A 23,851-nucleotide genomic window follows, 5' to 3' on the forward strand; every position below is an offset into this window, starting at 1 on the left:
GTGACGTCACCGAGTGGCCGCGTGACGTCACCGCTTCCGCCTGGTCGCCGAGGCCGCGGTGCGCGCCGGGAGGAGAAGGAGGCAGGAAGATGGCGGCGGGGCAGCAGTGGGTGCTGGTGGAGATGGCGCAGGCTCTGTACGAGGTGAGGCTCCAGCAGCCTGCAGCAGGCTCCCTCACACTCGCTCCCTCACACTCGCTCGCTCCCCCACTCGCCCACGCCTCCGACTGGTCGAGGCTCGCGCGCCAGTGGGAGGCTTTATTCGTGAATAGGAAATGAATGACTTCTAAAGTCACGGCGATGAGCTTCATCAGCATCGGGCACGATGAGTCCACTGCCGGGGGGTGAAGGCTCCCCCACACCGCCCCGACCTCGACACGGACGCTTCTCTTTGCTCCGTCTCGGTGGACTTCCCCCCTGACCCGTTCCTTGGCTGCGCCTCCATTCGAGACTCTCGTCCCCTCGAACCGAAACGTCCCCGGTTCGAGCCCTCGGAATCGTGCGGATAATGGCATTCAGCTCCGTATGTTCTCTCATGCTTAGTCTTGGGCTCTGGTTACGTCTCTGCGCCGGCGGTTTTTAAAAAATTCCTGAAATCGCAGCGCCGTGACATCGATAAGTGAACAGTGTGCCGGAAGGAGTCCGAACTTGGGATCCAGTGCGCGAAGCGCGTCAACTCGCGTCTGACTGCCCGGGGCACCCAGCTCGGGTGGGGCTTGGGTGGCGTCATTAATGAGTCGGCGACTCGCCAGCCTCAACATTCTCACCTCACCAGTGGCCCACACCAACCTCAACATTCTCACTTCATCAGTGGCCCACACCAACCTCAACAACCTCACTTCATCAGTAGCCCACACCAACCTCAACATTCTCACCTCACCAGTGGCTCACACCAACCTCAACATTCTCACTTCATCAGTAGCCCACACCAACCTCAACATTCTCACCTCACCAGTGGCTCACACCAACCTCAACATTCTCACTTCATCAGTAGCCCACACCAACCTCAACATCCTCACCTCACCAATAGCCCACACCAACCTCAACATCCTCACTTCATCAGTAGCCCACACCAACCTCAACATCCTCACCTCACCAGTGGCTCACACCAACCTCATTTCATCAGTAGCCCACACCAACCTCACCTCACCAGTGGCCCACACCAACCTCACCTCACCAGTGGCTCACGCCAGCCTGAGCCTCATCAGTCGCTCACACCAACATCACTTCATTCATACTACAGTACATCAGTGGCTCACACCAGGCTCACTTCATCATTCAAAGACGCAGCCCACCTAATATACCATCCACAGTGGCTCTCGTCGCTACACACGCAGGCTATGTCACCCATTACCCGACACGATTTGTAAATTTCGTTTTCGGAAGAAGACTTTAAAGTGATTTTACGGAGCACGCTTCAGCGACGTCTCTAGTGACATTCACAGACCAGAAATGACATTGCAGTGTTGCCCAACGTCCACGGTTCGATGTCATGTAGCTCATCATGCTTCGCGAACAAAACGTACAACTCGCGTCGGAGACACACAAGAGGTGTTTGTTTTTTCGTCTTTAAAGTTGGCAGACCTCACATCATCAACCTCACATCATCAACCTCACATCATCTTGCAGTAGCAGTCTTTCCAGCCTCGCGTCTATTGCGCTCGGTCGAGCTACAGCAATGTGTGGGTTCATATTCTTGGTTCTTTCGGCAAAGTCACGTAGAAGGGAAATAATAAAATAAAATGTGTGGGTTGTGTCAGGTCCGTCCCCACTTTCTGAGATGGGCCATTTAGAATTTACAGAACGACAGTTTCACATGAGCGGATACTGACTAGCATAAAACAAATCTTGAATTAAAAAAATATTTGTAAAAAATTATGCTTACGTAAACAATTGCATTCCATATTTACTCAAGTATATTATAAATAAAATGTAATCGTATGCAGATGTGTGTAAATGCCACGTATGCCGCCTTAATATAAATATTGTGAGAGCAGAGCTAATATACAAAATAATGCATTTCATGAGGTTGTACAATAACAAATTAAACACCCCGTATAGTTCTCTGGCTGTAGTTATTTTTGTTGCTACTGCTACTTCGCATGATAGGCCTCGGCCTCTGCTTAGCAACTGCAAAGTCAAGGTTCATTGTTTTACATTGTTAGGCTCATTGCGTGGGCTTCGCATGCGTCAGTAGGTTGTTGTGCATGACTCGCTGGTTTCGTGTAGCAATGAGTTTACAAGCCCGTGTGGTCGACCACATACAATTTTTTCACAAGAATAGCATTACAATTTCACTCCTCTTGTTTAAAATAGTGTCATGTTTTTGCTTTATAAATGTAAGGCATTATTCCAAACATAAATAGTTACGTATAAGTCATGTATAAGAATTGGTTCTGAGTACAGTAATACCCCAGTTTACATCGGGGATCCATACCTGAAAGGTACAACCACGAATATCAAAACGACGCAAATAAAAGCGATTTACAGGGTTGGTGAGGCGGCGGATTCGAGAAGGGACGGACGATGCCGTCAGCAACATAAGGATGGGTTGAGGCGACTTAAATCAGGTTGTGGTACAACGTATTTGCGAAACAACGCAAAAGGGGGAGACGAAAATTGGGGTATTGCTGTATATATGTGTTCTCACAAGATCACGTGTGTGTGTGTGTTTCGCAGGCGCCAGCGTACCACCTGCTGCTGGAAGCGCTGCTCATCTTGTGCATCGTGCGTCTGCTCTTCTTCTCGAAGTCCTACCGTGTGCTGGAGCGCTCAGACCTCACTGACAAGGTGACGCGCATACCCCCCTGCGCTGCACCACACTGCGTTTTTGGCACCACGTTGCACTACCACACGTCACACTGCATCATTGTATACTGCTCATTCCACCATGCACATTGAAAGCATTACAGAATTCATATGCATAGTTTTTATAATCAGGTGTTAATTGGCAGGTGATTCTGAATCACTGTTTTCATTACCGACCTTCATGAATTGTGAATCCTTCCCCTTATAAGTAAAGCATTATCGATATTGTTTATATCAGGAATATTTCGAAGTTATACCTTTGCAATGTGTGTGCTTGTACATTAGGAAAAAGAGGAGCTAATAGAGGAATGGACGCCGGATCCATTGGTGCCACCTGTGCCTCAGGACCACCCTGCACTCCACTACTCTATTGTGTCAGGGTAGGCTCTCCACACACATGGCACTAATGACACTGTGAATAGCATATTGTGAGATTATTAGCACATTCCCATTTTTGTAGCTTTTCAACACTAAATTTATGTACAGATATATTTCGTCGTGCTTGTACACTGTTTGTATGTCTGCGTGTAATGCTGATATGCACTTACCTACCAGTCAACAACAGACAACTTGACATTTCACACGTTTTGTGATTATCAGCTTCAGTGACCATTATCCAAATTTGACGTACAGCTTCGGAATTTTCCTCCGTGGTTGTGTGCAGGGAGCCAGGAAAGAAAATTGTGGTAAATGACAAAGAGTGCATTAACTTGGCCTCCTTCAACTTCCTTGGACTCCTAAGCAACAAGAGAGTCAAGGTGACAAGCATACACCCATCCCACCACACACTAGGCTGGCTGTTCCGCACGCTTGGCAATGAGTAACAAAACAACCTCAACACATTCGTCAATGACACTGCTTTGAAAGCAAGAGTTTATAACAGGTAACATTTTGGGTAATGTCCCTTCTCACCAGAAATGGATATGTCAAATGTGTTGAGTTTTGTTGGTATATGTGCTTGTGCACCACTGCCAATGCAATGTTACCAAATGATTTGCTTCATTGGTAGCGTGAGTTTCTGGCACTTGTTGATTGAATATGCGATGAGTTTCCTGTATGTGTATTTCCAGCTGTATTTTTTCAGAGTCCAATTAAATCCCGATGGTTTTGGATGTTACCACTTTCTCTGCTTGCATGACTCCAGGATGTTAGAAGAGAAAGTGGAAACTGTGAGTGACCTGGGTCGAAAAAGAAGAGGAAGTGCAGAAACAACTGAATATATGAAATATATTGAAGATTACAAATGTGATTGAGAAATGACAAGCGATAGAAATATACATTCCAGAAGGGAATAACGGAGGAGCCCAGAGCTTTAAAGTGCCTTTGAATTGAGATGGCCGGGTTCACAGAGCAGTGCACTAACAACTTCACCACTTCTGCTCCCATTTCCCAAGGTCATCTAGAGTTGGTGAACACTCTTTAGAAAACACAGCAGCACCCTTGTTTGAGATAATACAGAAGAAGAAGTGTGTAGCAGGAGGGATGATTTTCCTAATAATTTCTTCTAACTCAAATGCTCAAGTGGTCTGTAGGCCTTCCGTATTAAACATCGGCTCTCCAGCTTGGCTGATGTCAGTACTACACACATACATACGATGCAGTAAATGACTTAATTTGACTCACTATTCCTCCATCATAAAGGAATAAGAAAAAAAGCAGTCTACATTGTTGTTTATCCAGTGCTATCATATGGACACGGGGGTTTCTTTGCCTTATCTCTGTTGTGTTTATATTCGCAAGGCATAAGATGTCACATCTGCACAGTGTTGTGTCATGACTTGAGTTGATACAGAATTGCAGATTGGGTCCCACTCAGAACTGAAATCTGGCCCATGGTGTCACTTCTCTCCGCATGCAATCTATGTTCTGTTCATGGCGTGCAATGCATGTCTAATGTGCCCGTTGTGTGGTTGTTGCATGTTTGCGTGCAGAAAGTGGCACTTGAGTCTCTGGCGAAATATGGTGTGGGGACATGTGGGCCTCGTGGGTTTTACGGCACCTTTGGTAGGTGGTGTAGTGTTTAGGTGCAAGTGCTCATTGTGTTCTCTATATGTTCATTGAGTGTTGCTGCTATATAGGAGAGTATTGTGAGGAGACTGGATTTCGTGTAATGTGGGATAATTTACATTCAGAGCATGCTTTTTTTATATATATATCATGTATGTAATATAAATTAGTGTGCAGTATTTAAATGTGATTCTATTATAAGGTACAAGTCTAATCAAAAGTGCAAGAATAATGAAAGAGTATAACTGCAGTGTCGAGCAATTGAGAAATGAGGGCATCTTCGGGCGTTGAGTTTGCTGGTCCTGTGGTTCACAGATGTGCACCTCGAGTTGGAGGAGCAGATCGCCCGGTTCATGCGCTGCGAGGAAGCCATCATCTACGCGTACGGCTTCTCCACCATTGCCAGTGCCATCCCTGCATACTCCAAACGCGGGGACATCATATACGTGTGAGTTGGAGCTTTGGTCCATTTTCATGGTTAAGAGCAGACACTTTGCAGCAATGCTTACGGGACTGTTTCAGATCTCCAGTGCCATTTTAAACAGGTCAAGCTATCTTTACAGAAAAATACGTAAACCTATTATGTGTGTATATATATATAGTATGTACCTTTAAGTACGTGCTGTGTATGCTTGCGTTTGTGTATGTGTTTACTTACACATGTTGCGATTGCTCGCACGCGTGTGCGTGCGTGTTTGTTTGCAGGGATGAAGCGGTGTGCTTTGCCATACAAAAGGGCCTTCAGGCATCCCGCAGCAACGTGATATATTTCCGACACAACGACGTGGCCGACTTGGAGAGGCTGCTTCAGCAGCAGCAGCAAGAGGACCGCAAGGCAGGCTACCAGCAAGCCCACGCTTGCACCGCGAGCACTTAGGGCTCCATGTTATACACACGTGCATGTGACGTGCACCACGTTTGTGCATCTAGCACGCACAAATGGTACAAAACTCAAAATAATAATTCAAGTCATTGTGGAGAATATAAGTAACAAAATATTTAAGCAGGCAATATTTCCCCTTCACCTATCCATCCCTCCATGTAAGAAATAAAAGTATTTAGGCAGAGCGACCTCCCAGAAGGGCCGTGCAGCTGATGGCTGGTGTAAGAAACGCTGTTCTTTTTTACGTGGAGAGATGGATATGTAAAGGAGACATTGTCTGCTAATCTCTTTTGAGAATGTATACTCGGTTGCTACAAGAGCTGACGTGATCCATGGAGGTCCCTCGGTAAGGAGTGAGATCTCAATAAAAATGATCCGTCACTGATCCTACTGCCATGCAATTAAAATAACGGTCAATTCAAACTGCAACCGAATTAAAACCATTGATGAAAACAATCACGACCCACACATCAACACTTTCCTTTCACTTACGGAGAGAGATTCCAACCAAAATCATTAATCCAAAAATAAGATTGACGAATGTTTGCACGGACGATCGCGTGCGCTTACAGAACCCGAAGAAGGCGAGTGTGGTGCGGCGCTTCCTGGTGGTGGAGGGGCTGTACACCAACACGGGGGACGTGTGTCCACTGCCCGACCTGGTGAGCCCTGGGCCTGCCACCCCTGTCCACCGTCGGCACTTACTCCAAACCCTTCACTGTTTAGTCAACGAGTCGCATTGACGGCTGGCTCAGAACGGGCGTTGAGGCGGTCCGCATCTCCCGTTTACAGCCCTGAACTCGTGGTGGAAATTCCACATTCCAAAGTGGTACTCGCTTTACTGACCCCGGAGTGATGGAGGGTTGAGTTGGCCCCCCAACCGGGATTTGAACTCCCATCCTTGTGATTGCGAGCGGCTCGCTCTACCGCTGAGCCACCTGACAATTGAACCTACTGTCCCAGGATTTGGAAATCTTTCATACAAGTCAGTTGATCATTTGTCATGAGTACATGCTTTAATGTGCATGCTTTTGAAATGTTGCCCGCTTGTTTGTGGTACATGTTTAATAGTATACTGTTGCTGCACTCTGTGCGTTGTGTGTGCACGTGACGCTGCACACCTGCTCTGCGCTTGGCTGTGCAGGTGCGGCTCAAGTACCAGTACAAGGTGCGGATCTTCCTCGAGGAGAGCCTCTCCTTCGGTGTGCTGGGGGAGACGGGCCGCGGAGTCACCGAGCACTTCGGGGTCAACGTGAGTGAGCGGGGGAGGGGGGAGATCAAGGTGGGCGTTGGGGAAGGGGATGCGGGACTGCATCCAGTTCTGGCACGTTAACCAATCTCGCCGCTCCATCTCCTCGGTGGACGTTCACCTCGGACTCGTCCCATCCCTTGGCTGCCATGACAAAGCAGTAGAAATGAACTACGGGTGACGTAGCCCGGAGTGGAGAGCTGCCGCCTGAGCGAGGAGATTTCCGTCTCGGTCTCAATGCAATAGTCAAAGCGATCAGGAGAGCAGCAAACGCCACTCGACAGCCTCGTGCGGTGGAAGGAATCAATGTGACCGTTTACAGCTGTGAGTGGTTATTATTATTATGTACTCGGAGTGTTAATTTCATATTTTTAGCATGCCTTTGAATTGACTATCTTGGCCGAGTTCCCTACATTTAGAATTTTTACCTCCTTGCAGGTCATGCTATTGTAACGAGAGACTCATCCGGTGAAGCCCCACACATGAGACATCACATACGAGTCGTGGACAGACGATTGCTAATGGTGATTACCAGGGTCCATTCTCTGTGCAGATTTTACTGCGATCACATTGGCAATGGTTACAAAATGATTGAAAGTCTCTGATTGGAACACCTTGGTATGGATAAACGTTGGCTTATGTATAAAATGTGCTTTTTATATGAAAAGTACTGTTTTTTACCACATAATGTAGAGTGGGTTGTGTCTATCACAGTAGAGTCTGTTGGTGTCTTTAGATAGAAAATTGTGGGGAGCGGTAGTGTAGTGGTTATTGCATTGTGCTATAAACCCAGCCACCCAAGTTCGGTTCCTGCTCACGACCGATAACAGTGTGAATATTTGAACTGGTCCTGGTCATCCGCTGAGTCAACTCAGTCTTAAGTGAGTGCCTGATGCAGTGTGTAAAAACGAAGGCAGCCGGATGTGATGCTGGCCACTCACCCCCTTCCGTGCTGTGCCAGCCTTCATCAGTGCTCAGCGACAGCACTTGCCCCAAACGTCTGTTGCAGGCTATACTGGGGATCATTGTATTTGTCTATAAAAATGTACATCTTGAGCATTCTTTTTTTTTGCTTCTAATCTCTTACCTTATTTGTGTGCGCCTGTCAAATGTTTTTCTTATATTTGTTTCTCCGTCTTTTCTTTCCCAGCCAGTCTCGTTTAACTTTTCCGGTGTGTTTGCTCATCTGTGTGCACGCTTCAGATCGATGACATCGACCTCATCAGTGCCAACATGGAGAATGCCCTGGCCTCGATCGGAGGCTTCTGCTGTGGGCGCTCCTTTGTGATTGATCATCAGGTAATGCTTCTACTTCAGCGTGTGCCATTGAGGGGGTGACGATCGATTTGCCATTAAATGTTATTGTTGCTCAAAACTTTTAACTGTTGGTGATTGAAATGAGTACAAGGTGGGTGACTGGATTTCAGTGATGAGTTTGACCTTTCAGTTAGTCTGTCATTGGAGACTGTATTATTGTCAGTGAGAAAATGACCTTGCAACTAAAGCCCAAATAAGGTTTGGCAGTCTGGTCATGTACTGTAGCTCTTGCCACATCGGTGCTAAGTCATGTTTAAACAATTAAGACATGCTCTTCTGTTTTAATTGACTGTACAAAAAAAAGTTTGAGGTAGTTAACCATATAATTTGACAAATTATAGTAAAACCCTGTTCATTAAAACATGTAAGGTCTTGATTAATCTTCATTATACGTGGCAGGTACAAGGCATTGTATTAATCGTGCTCGACCTAATATTTAATTTTGCTGCCGTGTTAAGAGATTTCTCTAAAGCGTCGATCATGGGTGCGTTGCGTATTTGTTATTGTTGACTGCTGTTCGTTAAGAGAGTGTGTGTGGCATTGCCCTCTCTCCCAGCGACTGTCGGGCCAGGGCTACTGCTTCTCGGCGTCGCTGCCACCGCTGCTCGCGGCCGCGGCCATGGAGGCCCTCTCCATCGTCGAGGAGTGCCCAGGTGGGGCGTGCGGCGTGCGGTGCGGCACGCTGCCCCCGAAGCGTTTGCCTTTTGCTGCATAGCTGTCAACCCACACGGTTTACCCGTATTCTTGTGCAGAGAAATTTAGTTTTCAGGTCCATACGGCGTACAGCCATTTCAATACGCGCAAAAAAACATGTCTATTTGTTGGTGTTTCTCCTTTGTGATCGAACGTTGAGGTTTATAAGGGCACGGGGTGACCAATAAGGTCTGAATTGGTCTGTAATAAGGCAGGCACTGATTAGGGGTTGACGGGTAAGCTCTTGGGAGTTTCTTGTCTTCGTTTTACTCCGTAACTCCTGTTCCCACACACCCCAGTGCCCCAGTGTTCATTGGTAGGTAATACGTGCTTCAGATGCACAGTTATTAATACTATTTATGTCGTAATTACTGCTGGATTTAAAACGTTATTCCCAATTTTGCCTAAACCTTGTGGCTGGCATTATATACACTGCATGGGCAATATACGAGTGCAGGTCTTAAAGTGCTGGAACCATCAATACAATTTTTACATACATAATGGGATATAAACAACCATAGAAATTATTTGAAATTAGACCACTGCCGTTCTCCAAGTGCTTCTATGTGTATAGACGGTATATAATCAATATGTTGTAAATAGCCTCTGGCAATTTAATTACAATAGGCGGGGATCTCGGTGTAGAATTAGTCAACACCCACTGGTTTACCAGTCTTGATATTACTTTGTGGTCCTTATTTGTGCTCAAATCCTGAAACGTGCAATCTAGAAATAACCACGTATGAGTGGCGATTGTAGGTTGGCGCTTTGCATGTCATCTCTAGATGTTAAATGTATGTGGTGCTTTTCATAGTCTGTAACATTTTTGGTGGTGCGTTTTATTTTCTAGATATTTTTGGCGAATTACGCAAGAGAAGCAAGCACATGCACAGAGCACTGCAGGAGTGAGTAATGCAAGGCACCACAGTTGGCTCGTAACAATACACTCCACCCCACCCCGAGCACTGATATCTCTCATGTTATGCACCACGCCTTCCCGTGTTCCCAAGCACCGTCCTGCTCTGCGTCACGTTCACAACGTGGCGAGGCTTTTGCGTGTGCGTGCACGTGCTCGTGCCGCCACGCATGTTGTTTGCCGCTGTGGCGCTCGCACGCGTGTTGACGTGGTGTGCCGTGCTTGCACGTTGCGCGCAGCGTGCCGGGGCTGCTGCTGTGCGGCGAGTCCCTCTCCCCTGCCACCCACCTGCGCCTGGCCGAGCCGTCGAGATCCCGGGATAAGGACAAACGCACCCTACAGAGGATCGCAGAGCTGGTGAGTCCCCGTCACGTGTGAATACCTGTGTGCTCGTCGGTGTTGTATGTACGATTATTCAACTCGACCAGATGTATTCCGTGTTGCGCTCATGGTAGTTAGCAGCTTAAACCAGTTTGCTTGCTTAGAAATCTCAGAAGTGTGCACGGTATAATATATGCACCTGCTAGAATATGCCAACGTTAATTGTAAATATACGATGGCTGGGCGTCGCATCTGGATAATTACTGTGATGATTCGATGAATACAGATCAAGATGTCACAGCTAATGCCGATGCCCCTCCACATTACACCATCATTTCCTCTTTCAATAATAGAATTCCTTGCTGGCCCCTTCACTGACATCTTCCATTTCTTGTCGCTTATGTACAAAGGAACTCTTGTTCTGAACCAGTTTCTCTATTTTGCGATGTCTCTTTTTAACTTAGCGTACGTTCTTCAATGGAGCCACCCCAAAATATCCCAAGTGTCGTTTGTGTTTGTAGACCCTATCTCCAACGCCTTCAGCTTGCGTGCTCGCAGATTCTGGTTCATGTTTGGAAAGTGAGAGGGAAAAATGTTTTTCTGCGTGTAGGAGACCATTTTCTTTTCGACAGTTCTGCCAGCTTCTGGGCTTTTCCCCCCATCAAAAATCCACATCATGAGAATTTTTAAAGTTTTCTTTTCTCATAATCGGAATTGCTTCTATCTACTGGTGTCTGAGAGATAAAAGTGGATTCCAAGATATGTTGGATCATAAACTGCTTATGATAAGTTCTAACATTCTGCACTCCTCTCCTGAAAACATTCACTTTTCGAATGTAATCATTATTGTTGTAGTTGTGTGTGTCCATTGGTGTTGGCTTTCAGCATTTCCCTCTTGTCCTCCAGTGCCTGGAGGATGGGGTTGCTTTGACACAAGCACAATACCTGGAGAAAGAAGAGAAATTCACACTCCCTCCAAGGTAACAACATACTACACAGGGCCAGGAGAGAATATTCCAGTTCACAATTTTGCTGTTCATGCAAGGGCGACGACCATTTCCCCTTCGTGTTCTATATGTGTTAGTCATGCGAATGCGAGCAAACGCAGTTATGCGTGCTTGCGTTTGTGCACATTCCTGCGTGCGCGATATTGCGCCGCGTGTGTGCATGCAAGGATATTCACCTCGATCATGCGAATGCTGTAGTGCGTGCTTTGTATGTGCACGAATGTTCCTGCGTGTGTGCTAATGCAGTGTGTGTGCGTGTCCGTGTGTCAGTCTGAGAGTGGTGGTGAGCGTGGAGCTGACACTTGAGGAGCTGGAGATGGCGGCCCGGGTGATACGAGGGGCAGCAGGGCGCGTGCTCGCGGCTTGAAGGAGGACCAACGGCGAAAGAAGAGGCGCAGTTATTTTTAACTGAATGACAATCGTGTAATTTAAGTACAGGGAGCACTGATTTGCTTTTCTATTGCCAAATGAGGACTTTTGGGCATTAGGTTAGGGGGGTAACGCTCAGAAGGAACTAAAACACAAATCAAGGCATGGGGTTTTGCACACTTGCCTGTGATTGCTTTGAAACATTGATCGCACACAAAAGCAAGAGGCTTGTGTCCTTTTATTTTTCACTTTTTGTCGTAATGGCATTACCGTGTAGGTCTTGTGAGTGTTCAGCGCTGCCAATCGTGTCAATGGGAAGATTCGGGAGGTCACGAGGAATCCCAGCTGATGGCATGCGTGTGGGAGAATTGTTCAGGTTGTTCACACGGAAGGTGTCACTTCTGATAACTTTTATACTCGTGTTCATCGTGTGCATTAAGGCAGACGGTTTAAAGTAATACTTTATCACAACTCCATTCCATCAACTCGGCACGAACATAACGGACCTTAGTTGTAAGTGCAGCAGATACACGTTGAAAGTTTAGGTGACGTACAAAGCTGCACATCTGATAATCGTGTTGAAAAGCTGTCCCGAGCTGTAGATTGGACAGGGGAGTGCTCGGCAAGTAAATTCGTTGCCGTGGGCAGAGGGCCGGCCTGGTGTACGTGGGAGAGTGCGCCGGTTACCGTTCAGCCGGTTTAATGCTTGTGATTTTTTTATCACTGAAAATATGGATTATGACCCAAAGTAAAGAACATTTATATTTTAAGTTTCATGTTAAATTAACAATAAACTCTAGTTTGAGTACAACTTGCATGAGTTCTGTCCACCACAACTTGTATTTGTTACCGGTGCTGTGGAATGCTCAGCTGCAGTCCCGTCACTCGGCTGTGTGGATGGTTCAGCACGTCATTGCTGTTTTAAGCTTGTGACACTTTAGTGATGCAACAGCTGCACAGCTGAAGGACTTGGCTTTGTTGCAATATTTAACATTCACTTTTAGCACTAATTGCATCATGTGCACACACAACGTAATTAAACATCGTAAGATCAATGAAATAAACATGTCTTTCCGCCTTACTCCATTATCCTAATTACTTTCACATTGCGTGCCCTTTATTCCGCTGTGAACCTGGCTACTTGACTTCGATTCCTCTCTACGGCCGACGCGAGTCGAGAGTGACATCTGAACTTTCCCCGGACCCACACCTCTTCCCACTCTCGCGTAGCGTGCCCCTGCCCCCCTCTGTGTTTAACCGCGTCACCTCCACCTCGCCTAGGGTTTCCCAACTCCAGTCCACGCCCGTCTTCCCCCATTTACCAAATTATGCTTCGCATTCCAATTAACTTGTTCCATGATGCACGCACCCGATAAGTATTAAACACAAGACCCGCTAAGCAATGAACGGTGTCTGCATCACGTGGAAGGAGTACGCGCACAGGTCTCGATTTGAATTGGCTCCTGCCGCAGACATCGGTAATTGCTCTGCATCACAAGGCGTGTAGCAATCAGTGGGCACGTGTAGCCCTGAACGAGTTTGTATTTGAATGGGAAGAGTAAATGGATAAAGGCAGAATGACGGAGCGTGGTGGTGGATTGTGAGGACCCGGGGTTTGGGAAACCCAGGCCTAACCCTTTGAGAAGATCCTTACAGGAGACATTTCCATGTAGAATGCTTTTAATACAGTAACATTTTGAAACTTGAATAAACGTTTATATGAAGGCCTCCCCAAAATACAAAAAGTGTACAAACGCTAGGGATACAGGCCTCCCAAATTCTCCCCCATGCCCTCTACTCTGGGCATCACAACTGCAGCTGACTATCCAAGCCAAACTCGCGTACAGGCAGCACATCACTCGTGGCGTAGTTTTCCTCCACGCTCGCTGCTCGGGTCGCCATCTATGTCCTGGTTTTCCCAGGACTTTCTCTTTGTTGAGGTAGCTGTCCTGGGCAGTCTGTTAAGTCTTCCTGGGACATTAACATTCCAGTTTGTTTCTGCCAGTTGCATTCAGAATAAACCACACAGGGCAATGCATTGATGTGTATGTAGTTCTCTTCCCGCGCGGAGAGATTCTTCCCATGATGAGGTCCTCCTGGTTTTTTGAAGCCCCAGACATGGCAATCTCGCTCGCCACGAGTGCTATGATCTCATTCTCACGCGCACACAACCATCGTATCCCTCCCGCCAACACCACGCCCTCCACTTTTGGCTCTTCGCGTGCGAAGCTTCCCAGCCACAAACCTCCCCCTGCCCGCGCACGTTCCCTTGACGGAAGCAGCCCCGTGGCGAGCGCTCGTGCTGGCAGAGAGAGGACGAGTGACGTTGTTGAGACTTGGTCCTGCATTCGACCATCATCTTGAGAACTTTGATTGGCGGATCAAGCTTCGTAGGTTGTCTTGGAAACTGTAGAAGTCTGTGAAGTCGGCGGTCAGCCACTTCCTCCAGACGGACACGGCCAACTGTCCTGCTCCGTCTCCATGGCAACAGACAATGGCGTCGTCCCCAGCAGGGCCTGCAGACACGATCTTCCTGTACAATGGAAACCGAATGACATTCACGGGGTTTTGTTACAGGAAAATGAATAACATTCCACGTACACGGCGGTGAGCTCCAATTTCACCCAGTCAAGGTTCTAACAGTTTTACCGGTTAGGTGCAAAGAGTGCAATTTTACATTATGCAAATGCAGTACATTCATCAGTCAATGTATTTGCTATCAACTGGTTTGTATTCAAAGTAAAAGTATCAAAAGTTGCTGATACATTCTGGGTAACCATGTTGCAGTGCGGCATCTTATTGAAAAGAGACATTGCAACGGTGTGGTTATGGAATGAGCAGGTTCATTGTTAGAGTGCACACAACGGGCTGTGTACGCTGCCACTTCGTACGCGTGTGTGCAACAGGGACAAAGCAGCAGCAGCTCCACTTCACCCGAGGCAAATGTAGTCTCGCATGAAGCCCGTCGTGTGTGGTCAAGGTGCGAGCAGCCCCAATACCTATAGTGGCCGGGCACCTTCCCCTTCATCACGGCGATGACTCGAGCCCGAGCCTCCTCCCGATTCACGTGAATCACCAGGATGTCTCCGCCACGCCTGGCGAGAGGGGGAGCGTACAGAGGATCGATCACGAGCGGCTGGAACCAGGATTCGAACCCAGGCCCCCAACGGAGCCGGCCGAGTGCTGCGGGCCGAGCCACCCGTTCGCACGCGGGCTTCGGCTGCCGCCTTCTCACTCGGTACTGTTCAAGCACAGGGCACGGGTGACCTCTGCCTCGCAGTGCCACGGGTCACCGAGAAACACCGCACCCGCACGGACCCGACGCCCGCGTACCTTGGCACCCACAGGCAGTCCCGGACGGATATCAAATCCACTGCGCGCAGGTCATCCAGCGTCTCTCTGTCGAGTTCCGCGCCGCGCTGCTGCTCGACGGAGTCGCCTTTGTTGTCACCGAGCGACGGAGACTCCGGCGCCCGTTCCTGGCGGCCGTTTGCTGCCTGCGATTCTTCGTCATCGGAGGAGCCGTCGACAAAAATCTACAGTGGGTGCAGAAGAGAAACATTGGCGGTGTCGAGCAAACATCCATACGCTGTCCCAGCAAACAACTGGGAATGAAATCGACACGCTGAATTCGCATACTATAGATGCTGTACTTTTCCATGTAAAACATAATAAACGGATCATTTAAATGTCAAGTGTGATCAGGTTCAGTCATGTTTCGTGAAGTGGAAATCTGGATTGGATAATCAAGAATCTTCATTTTAATGGGACAATCCACAGGAGGTGTGTGCAAATAAAACCCAAGATGCATTGCAGGATGCAATGGAGGAGCATGGTTTATAAAGAGTCGCTTTCAAAATTATAACAAAATAACTACAAATTATCCACCACTGAAAAAAACACAAACACTTCATTCAATTACAAGAAAACATTTAGTTAACATTTGTAAAAAAAAAACATTACAATGAGGACTATTGTATTAAATAAAACATGCATTCTACAGCCAGTTATACTGGCAGAAAACCCTCATGTGAACAGAGACATCTTCACCTCGTAACTGCGCGTGCCGGTTGGAGTCAATCTCGTTTGCTCTAAACCACATGACAACCACCCGGCCATGAAGAAGACCACAACTTTAATCTCAAAGAAACACGCTGAGGACATGGGCGTCACCTGAAGGCCTTTGCCCACGGGCGTAATGTGTAGCCGTCTCCTCTCCTCGCGCGTCCGGGCGCGAGCGGCGTATCCGGCGAGCGAGAGCGCGTCGCCACGGGCGACGCTGGCGTTCAGCGGGTAGCGAGCCAGCAGCGAGTACGACTCGGCGTCGCACGCCACCAGCGCGTTGCTCACGTCGTCCAGGGCCCAAACCGTCTCCGCGGAGGCCGCGGGGTCGCCGCCGCGGGAGGATGAGGTCACGACCAGGGCCGCCACGCGCGACGGGGGGACGGTGACCGCCGAGAACATCTCCAATCGACGCGCGATTCGGAAACCTTCCCGCTCCGCGATGACGACGGCCGGGCCGTTGCCGAACCACAGCTCCTTCCCATCGCGCACGGACACGATGGCCCTGACGGCCGTGACGGCCTGCCGCGAGTCCCACTCGCTCACGCCGAACACGTGCAGGTTGGCGTACGCGGGGCACAGGTAGAGCGTGGGCTCCAGGCTGGGGGAGCTCGGCTTGTTGAGAAACACCGCCACGTTTCCGTCTTCCAGCCCCGCCAGGACGTCGCACTCGTCCTGCGGCGGACACGCGGGCAGCTCCAGTCGCCTCCACCGGTCACGCTCCGTCTTACCTCCGTCTTACCGCTACGCTCGTTTACCCAGGAAAGCCTCACTAAGGCCCACAATTATATTTAAGGTTCACAATAGTAATGAAAGTTCGACAAAAAAAGTCTTAAAACCCATTCAATGGTTCACTGACGTCATGTATGGTAAAGTAACATTTTACAGAAGATTTCTGGCAAGCTGTGCGGTCTTCCTTCGTACTTCAAGTCCAGCAAAGCGCAACACGAGTCAATAAAATTGTGAAATACGATGAAACAACGTTGAAGGGAAACTGACATCTCATTAATCGTCGTATCGTGTTCAATTAACATAATTTTGAGAGAAATTATATCGTGGCAACCCTGTGCTTGGCTATCCACCAGGTCATGACTGTGCTGAGCCACACTTACAGGAGTGTGTGAAGGAATCGTCAGCAGACAGGTTACTTGGGAAGGGACCGGTATGATTTTGTCCGGCACGCAGAGAGGGCACATCTCCCTGAGAACGTAAATCTCTATCTTCAGATCCTGCTTCCACACACACAAAGACAAAGGTCCTCCCCGATAGGCTTAACAGCGAGCACCTGTGAAGACCAGCACGGCACACAAACTTTTTCGGTCTTTAAATTGGGTTCTGCAAATTCCAACAAAGATTTGTATTTTGAAATGTGGAGGCTCAGATGCAATCCACGCTGAGGTTGGGACGGGCCTGGCACACGGCAAGGTGGTTGGTCGCCACGATGTGAAAGGTGAAGTCCTCGGTTTTTTGTATTCGTCGAAGCAGATTTTGACGGCCACACTACCCTGGAATGAGATTGCTTTGATAGCAAAACAGCACCCGGCCAAATTGTTAGGTTGCAACTTTCTCTCGGGATATTACAACCTACGATGTAAAATGTATCTCTTCTCCAAAGCCAGTGACATCGCGAGTGGGTGCCCGTGTTGTTGAGCCCAACACGGCTGGGATGGCATTCTACACAACTCTGAAGACATCAACACATGGCCCAATGTCCTGTATCGTGACAATGATCAGGAGTCTGTATTTTAAAGGGTATTTCAAACATGTGTTAATAGTCTGCAAAAGAATACACAACCCAAATTCCTAAAGTGATAAGCTACTCAATTGGTGACTACACATAGCAATCGTCATCCCCTACTAGAAGACCAATGCCCACTTACAGGCCAGGTGCAGAGTCTCTTTGTGTCACGCAGGGACAGCTGCCACTGGGGGTGCCCTTCAAATTTTCGAAATGAGGTGTGACGCGAGGCCCTCTGCGTCGATGAGGCAAGCGCGTGGAGCGTGGCGCTCGTTACTACCTGCGTGGCGATCCACACGGTAGACCCGACCTTGGTCAGACACACGACCTTTCCGCCAGGGCAGGGCAGGTGCTTGGTCTGCATGTGGCCACTGGGCACGGTCAGCACGCTGTACCTCCTGCGTGGGGTCACGATGAGGGGGGTCACGATGAGGGGGCTCACGATGAGCGGGGTCACGATGAGCGGGGTCACGATGAGCGGGGTCACGATGAGCGGGGTCACGATGAGGGGGCTCACGATGAGCGGGGTCACGATGAGCGGGGTCACGATGAGCGGGGTCACGATGAGCGGGGTCACGATGAGCGGGGTCACGATGAGGGGGGTCACGATGAGTGGGGTCACGATGAGGGGGTCACGATGAGCGGGGTCACGATGAGTGGGGTCATGATGAGCGGGGTCACGATGAGGGGGGTCACGATGAGTGGGCTCGGCACGACGTCAAGCTTGCGGCCCACTGAGGTGAGGGAGTGCCGCTCGTCTGGGTTTGCTTATCGCCAGTCTCGGCCGCCACCGGCTCTCGACCAGCGACGCATTCGGCGTCCACGACGGCGACACCGGGGAGCAGCGGCGAGCGCGGCGAGCACGATGAGGGTGGCGAGCGTGGTGAGCACAATGAGGGTAGCGAGCGTGGTGAGCTGCGGCGAGTGCGGTGAGCGTGGAGAGGGCTGCGAGGGCGCATGCCGTGAGGAAGTGGCGACAGTGGCGCCGTGGAGCGCGAACCTGAGGATGCCGTCGCCGTACCACAGCAGCGCGTGCTGGGGGAAGGCGATGCAGGGCAGGCACGCGTCGTGCTGCCCGCACTCCACGCTGTAGGCCTGGCACGCTGACGTGGGGTCACAGAGCGAGGTCACGACCTCGTGCGAAGACGGGCGCTGCGAAGCAAACCGGGCGACACAAACACCGCACGAACGTGAACAACAACAACGCGGCCCTTCCAGAAGATCGCGTTTACAGCCCTGGGACGGTGATGAAAATTCCACGTTTCTATGGTGGGGGGTGAGTCTATCCATAGGACAACCACTGTGGACTTCCCCGTGAAGTGGTACCTATTTTATCGACCGAGAGAGGGCTGATGGGCTGAGTCAACCCCCCCCCCAACCATAACCTGGATTAGAACTCACGACGATTGCGAGCCGCCCGCTCCACCGCTGGGTGAACGCGGCTGGGTAAAGCAACCAGTTTCTAGAGGTCATGGCAGGGGGCTGTGATGCATTGTTCCGCAGGCTCCGACTGTGCTGGGCCTCGAGCAATTGTGGAGAAAACGACCAGGAGACCTCTGAGTGTCATCCCCTCGTTTTCTCCCACAGGCAAAACACTGCTTGTGAGTAGGTCCCTGCCAATGCGTGATCCTCCTGACACAGTGTTGCGAGACTTGGTGAGGCTCTCCCGGAGAGATTCATAAATAAATCACATTTTTGTTTTAAGATTACTGCCTAAGATCCCACCGCACGCTCGGAACTTTCGGAATTTGACCACCAGGCACTCCGGAGAGGTCACGGCATTTCACGGCACTGTGAAGCCGGCAGGTTTCATTTCACGTCTACGCAACGCGTTGGCGAGCGTGCGCAGGGATCGGGCGACTGCGAGGACTCGGAGCCGTCAGGGGGCGCCGCCGGGGGACGCCGTCGGCCGGAGGGCCGTGCCGCCCACCTGCTTGGGGCAGGTCTTCCAACAGTGCTCCATGATCTCCGCCAGCGGCTGGGCGTGCCTCCAGGCCTCGAGCGGTATGGTGGGCCGCTCGCCTCTTATCAGTTTCCTCACCACGTCCAGCAGCCTCCCCTCCACCGTGGGCCGTTGGCCCGACAGCAGCTCGTAGATGACCATGCCCAACGAGAAGACGTCCACCTGGCACGGCGCGCCAGCAACGAGTCGCAGTGGACAAAGCAGTTGCAGCAAGGTTCATAACAACAAGAACAACAGCCGTGATGTCTGCACGTTCCCAAGCAACTCAAAGCTGCTCGCATCGCATCTCGCCTCAAACATTCCAAGGGCACCCCCAGTAGCGGCTGTCTCTTTGTGGCGCAAGGCAACTCGGCGCTGGCCAGTGAGCCTTTGTCTGCCAGGAGGAGGCGCTGACTGCGATCGGAGACACGATCACTTTCCCACGTGAGCCGATCGCTTTTTGAGATGCAGGCGACCTCACCGGGACAACTCGATGACAATTAATTTACATACAACAGCGGTGACCCTCCCGGCCCCCGTTGGGATGTCACGTCCACGCGCGCCCCACTCACCCGCTCGTCGAACACGAATCCCGGCCGCACCTCGGGGGCCTGGTACCCCGGGGTGCCCTCGCTGCCCCGGCTGCCCTGGCCGAAGGAGAGGCGCGAGACGCCGTAGTCGGCCAGCTTGGCGTTGACGGCGACACGCGGGTCCAGTGACCACACTAGCACGTTGTCGGACTTGAGATCGCAGTGCAGCATGCCGTGCTGGTGCAGGTAGGCCAACGCCAGCCCCATCTGGTGGATCACCTTGTGGGTGAGAATCACGCCGAGAGGCAGCGGGTCTGCCGGAGAGGGGACGGGGGTGATAAAAAATCTAAACACCTCTTCAGAAACGTGGCCATCGAATTAATGTAGCCCTTGCTCGTATATAACAGTGTGCACATATATCCAGCTCTCAATGCGCAGTACCACGTGCTTTATTAAACCAGAAGGTGGGGGTGCATCTTAGAGTCGTGCATGCGTGTGTGTATACGTGTGTGCGTGTGTGCGCGCGTGCGTGTGTGCGTGTGTGCGCGCGTGCACGCGTGCGTGTGTGCGTGTGTACGTGAGTGTGACTCTCTAACAGCACTTTCCCCAACAGTCTGTTACAGACTATATGGCGGATCTTTGTCTTCCTGTGACCTGATTCGTAGAACTTTACTGACACCGGGCACGCTTCAACGGCAAACACCACGCCACAGCGCGACAGCGATGCTCTCGACTGCGGACGGCCATTGCGGGGCGGGGGGGAGGTGGGGTGTGTGTGGGCCTGTGGGGTGTTGTGTGGAGGGGGTGGGGGTGTGTGTGGGGTGTTGTGTGGAGGGGGTGGGGGTGTGTGGGGTGTTGTGTGTCGGGGGGGGGGGCCGTCACGATACCGGCGTCAGGCTCCTCCTGCGAGCGCTCCGGGGCGACGTGGCGCTCCAGGACGTCGCTGAGGCTGCCGAGCGGCGCCAGCTCGAGCACGAGCACCAGCGGGCGCACGCTCACCCCGAGCAGTGCCACCACGCACGGGTGGGACAGCGTCCGCATCATGCACGCCTCCACGCGCAGGTCCGCCATGCGGCGCCACACGTGCCCCGCGTGCATCCTCCGCAGCACCGTGTCTGCGGGCAGGTCGCGAGGTCGCGAGGTCGCGAGGTCACGAGGTCGGAGGGTCGTGGGGGACGAGAGGGAGGGAGGAAATAGGAGACGGGAATATTGATTTGGGTTCGGCCACAAAGTGTGACGATCCGGCCGAATTTGTTTGTCGTGTAAACCCCTTCACCACCCGACACGGTGAGACAGATGGAACCATCGCGCAGCGTGCTGGGGTCTAGCGGCACGCCAGTCATTACCGCTGTTGCCAACCTTTCTCCTGGGAACATCGCCTTTTTTAATCCCCACGACGATGTGATCAAAAGGATTACAAACACGTGTGCAAAAGCTCTCAGCCTTATCCAGACCACCAATTAAAAATAACTGATAAGGCTGAGAGATTTTGCACGTGCGCCGATGCATCTGTTGTGATCGTTTTTTCCATCTTTTGCAGGTTCAAACGCATGTCATCATTTAAAATGTTTACGAAGTTTCAAGAACACTCGCTTGTGCAATGCTGGTGTACGAAACGATGACATGATGAAGCCCAAACACAGACACCCGGTCAGAGCTTCAGGGCCACCGAGCCCGGCGGCGTCTCACCCTCCTGCTGGGCCGCCCCCTTGATGTGGTAGTCCTTGACGGCCACTGGCTGGCCCTGGTAGAGCGCTCTGTAGATGGTTCCACTGGCGCCCTGGCCCAGCTGCAACTCCTCCCTTGGGTCGTAGTCCAGGCTCGCGACGTCCAAGAACAGCCTAATGGGCAGAGCACGCGTCTACGGTGGCCCTAAGCGGCACGCTAATGTGTGCCGTGATGAATGTCTGCCTGCCTTAGCTGCTTCCGTGTCGACTTTCTCAATAACCAAAAGTCATTTAGACACGGCAAGCATCGCCCCCTACCGGCAGACTACTGCCCACTTGCAGGCCAGGTTCTGCGTCACATTGTGCTGCACAGGGACAGCTGCCACTGGTGGTGCCCCTTACAACTGTGTTGAGATGAGATGCGATGAAAGTCGCTTATGGCGTGGTTCATGCACCAGAGACGGCCGAGCGTCAATGGCGATCTTTAGAAGAAAAAAAACAAATCGTGATGATCATAATTCTTATTATTATTATTTTCACATCACCACATGAAACCGTTTTCTATGTTGCTCCTGGCACGGACTCCGACTCCCTTGCCGAGCGGTGGTCCCACTCCTTGTTGGAGGGTGAACCTCCAGAAGGTGCGAGTGCGTGTCGAGTGCTCGCCGACCGCGGCACTCGCGGAGGGAGGCAGCGCTCACCGCTTTGGGAAGTCTGTGAGGAACGCCTCTGGGATGAGCCGGGTCAGGGGCACGGGATTGTCCACGTGTCTGTGGCACGCGATCACATCGGACCTCACAGCCTCCATCACGCACTCCTCCAGAGTGAATAACCCTGCAGAGAGAGTTCATCCCGGTTGGTATATTTGCAACGAGTGCAGTGACTGCGACGTGTGCATACGCAGCGACACGTTCGTGGTTGTTCTTGCTCCGATTTCTATTTGCTTTCATCATTGCGCTCGGTTTCAATCTTGTTATCGCTTTCATGATTTTGGCGACCCCAGCTCACTCTTACAAATGAGACTCGACGCTGGTCGCTCTCTTGAGTTCCCACCGGGCGAAAGACGATCACCTGGGGTGCAGCGACCGTACCGGGCCTATCGTCCTCGCACTCCCCTCCCTGGCGCTCTCCCTCCCGCGAGTCTGCAGGGCCGGCGCAGTAGGGACAGGGGATGAGCTGCTTGATGAACGGCGTCCCGTTGGTCTCCACATCCATCAGTTCTGGTGTCACACGGAAGAGAACACGCTGCAGTCATTTTGCCTCGACAGTTTTAGAATGTCTCCTGTTTACATGCTCGCTGCCACTCTTAGGATATTTTATTGCGTGCCAGGTTGCATGGCGCCTGCGAGGGGCTGGGGGCGACGCCACGCGTCTCGGTCCGACCACGAGGGCCTCTGCCCAGCCGCGGCCCTGGGCGCGGCGCCAGCACAGGCCCCGCCTGACCGCGCCGCTCACGCCCAGCGGCGCGGCCTCCACCGCTCCAGACGACGCGGCCCCCGTAGCAACGTCGTGACCACTCGGGAACCATTTCCGTTTTGATGTCGATGCGTTTGATCGTTTGATCGATTCGGCCGCAGGGAAGTGAAACTACGCACCCCACGCAAGTAAAAGTATCTTGGAGACTTCCACAATTCCCACGGGCACGGCGGTGCAGCAGAGAAGTAGCTCTGCGTGGAGGTATCTTGGAACCCACCGGGGAACCAGTGTTCGATGAGCGTGTTGACGTGGTCCGTGACGAACGCGATGGCAGAGAAGTCCTGCGACTGGGACTGAACCAATATCTCGATGCCGGGATGCTCTCCCGGGTCCCCCCACTGCTTCCCTGCAGCCTCCACGCTGTCCGGGGGCAGGGGGGAAATGGAAAACTAAAAAACTCACCCCCACACACGGGGTCAGCGTGACGGCACCAGCCAACGCTACACAAGCGCCATTGTAACTAATTACGTTTGAAACGTGACATGTTCATTCCAATTAATTGTAATGAAAATATAACGTTTGAAAACACGGCGGTGCAAAGTTACGTAAAAACCTAACAAATTGACAATTACATTGTTATGATGATAATAATTATTATTTCAACTGGTAATGCGCTGCACACGGTATTTTCTCGCTCTCGTAGAGAGAGGCCGACTCAGAGACAGCACCAAAAATTGCCCAATCTCTGCGGTCCTCTACATATGAAGGTGTTATCTGCCAATTAACGATCGTTTACACATGGGAGGAATGCAGAGCACCCAGAGAAGACCCAAGCGTGCGAGGGGGAAACACTCGATCCCATACAAGTGGAGTCCACGTTTCTCCTCCACTGCCTTCTGGCGAGCCAGGGTATGGCTTATCCTCGAT

At 51.0% G+C, this 23,851-nt stretch overlaps 2 protein-coding genes across 4 annotated transcripts in view; one reads left to right on the forward strand and one right to left on the reverse strand.

Annotated features, from left to right (window-relative positions):
• Nucleotides 1-12,650, forward strand: LOC144721751 (serine palmitoyltransferase 1-like). The gene is made up of 15 exons (XM_078599642.1): nt 1-143; nt 2,679-2,789; nt 3,093-3,187; nt 3,472-3,565; nt 4,739-4,811; nt 5,130-5,262; nt 5,520-5,649; nt 6,270-6,359; nt 6,842-6,949; nt 8,150-8,245; nt 8,820-8,916; nt 9,807-9,861; nt 10,112-10,229; nt 11,100-11,173; nt 11,471-12,650. The coding sequence occupies exons 1-15, from the start codon at nt 90-92 to the stop codon at nt 11,565-11,567; spliced, it is 1,425 nt and encodes a 474-aa protein (XP_078455768.1). The 5' UTR covers nt 1-89; the 3' UTR covers nt 11,568-12,650.
• A 581-nt stretch (nt 12,651-13,231) lies between these two features.
• Nucleotides 13,232-23,851, reverse strand: part of LRRK1 (leucine rich repeat kinase 1) — a 29,945-nt gene continuing 19,325 nt past the window's right edge. For all 3 annotated transcript variants that reach the window (XM_078599635.1, XM_078599637.1, XM_078599634.1), the window contains 14 exons: nt 23,202-23,344; nt 22,600-22,728; nt 22,210-22,342; nt 21,531-21,682; nt 20,729-20,956; nt 19,884-20,155; nt 19,300-19,494; nt 18,370-18,521; nt 17,650-17,767; nt 16,744-16,860; nt 15,743-16,306; nt 14,903-15,105; nt 14,569-14,664; nt 13,232-14,102 (listed from right to left, as the gene is read on the reverse strand). In XM_078599635.1, coding sequence (XP_078455761.1) covers nt 13,925-14,102; nt 14,569-14,664; nt 14,903-15,105; nt 15,743-16,306; nt 16,744-16,860; nt 17,650-17,767; nt 18,370-18,521; nt 19,300-19,494; nt 19,884-20,155; nt 20,729-20,956; nt 21,531-21,682; nt 22,210-22,342; nt 22,600-22,728; nt 23,202-23,344 — 2,680 coding nt within the window. In that variant the 3' untranslated portion in view covers nt 13,232-13,924. The remainder of the gene's footprint in view (nt 14,103-14,568; nt 14,665-14,902; nt 15,106-15,742; nt 16,307-16,743; nt 16,861-17,649; nt 17,768-18,369; nt 18,522-19,299; nt 19,495-19,883; nt 20,156-20,728; nt 20,957-21,530; nt 21,683-22,209; nt 22,343-22,599; nt 22,729-23,201; nt 23,345-23,851) is intronic.

The sequence above is a fragment of the Lampetra planeri genome, chromosome 12 (assembly GCF_965212315.1).
Source record: "Lampetra planeri chromosome 12, kcLamPlan1.2.h2, whole genome shotgun sequence".
NCBI classification, from domain to species: domain Eukaryota; kingdom Metazoa; phylum Chordata; class Hyperoartia; order Petromyzontiformes; family Petromyzontidae; genus Lampetra; species Lampetra planeri.

Coding starts and splice junctions, on each gene's coding strand:
- LOC144721751 (XM_078599642.1), top strand. CDS start 90: ATGGCGGCGGGGCAGCAGTGGGTGCTGGTGGAGATGGCGCAGGCTCTG. Junction 2,790..3,092: donor GCTCAGACCTCACTGACAAG/GTGACGCGCATA, acceptor CTTGTACATTAG/GAAAAAGAGGAGCTAATAGA. Junction 8,917..9,806: donor CATCGTCGAGGAGTGCCCAG/GTGGGGCGTGCG, acceptor TTTATTTTCTAG/ATATTTTTGGCGAATTACGC.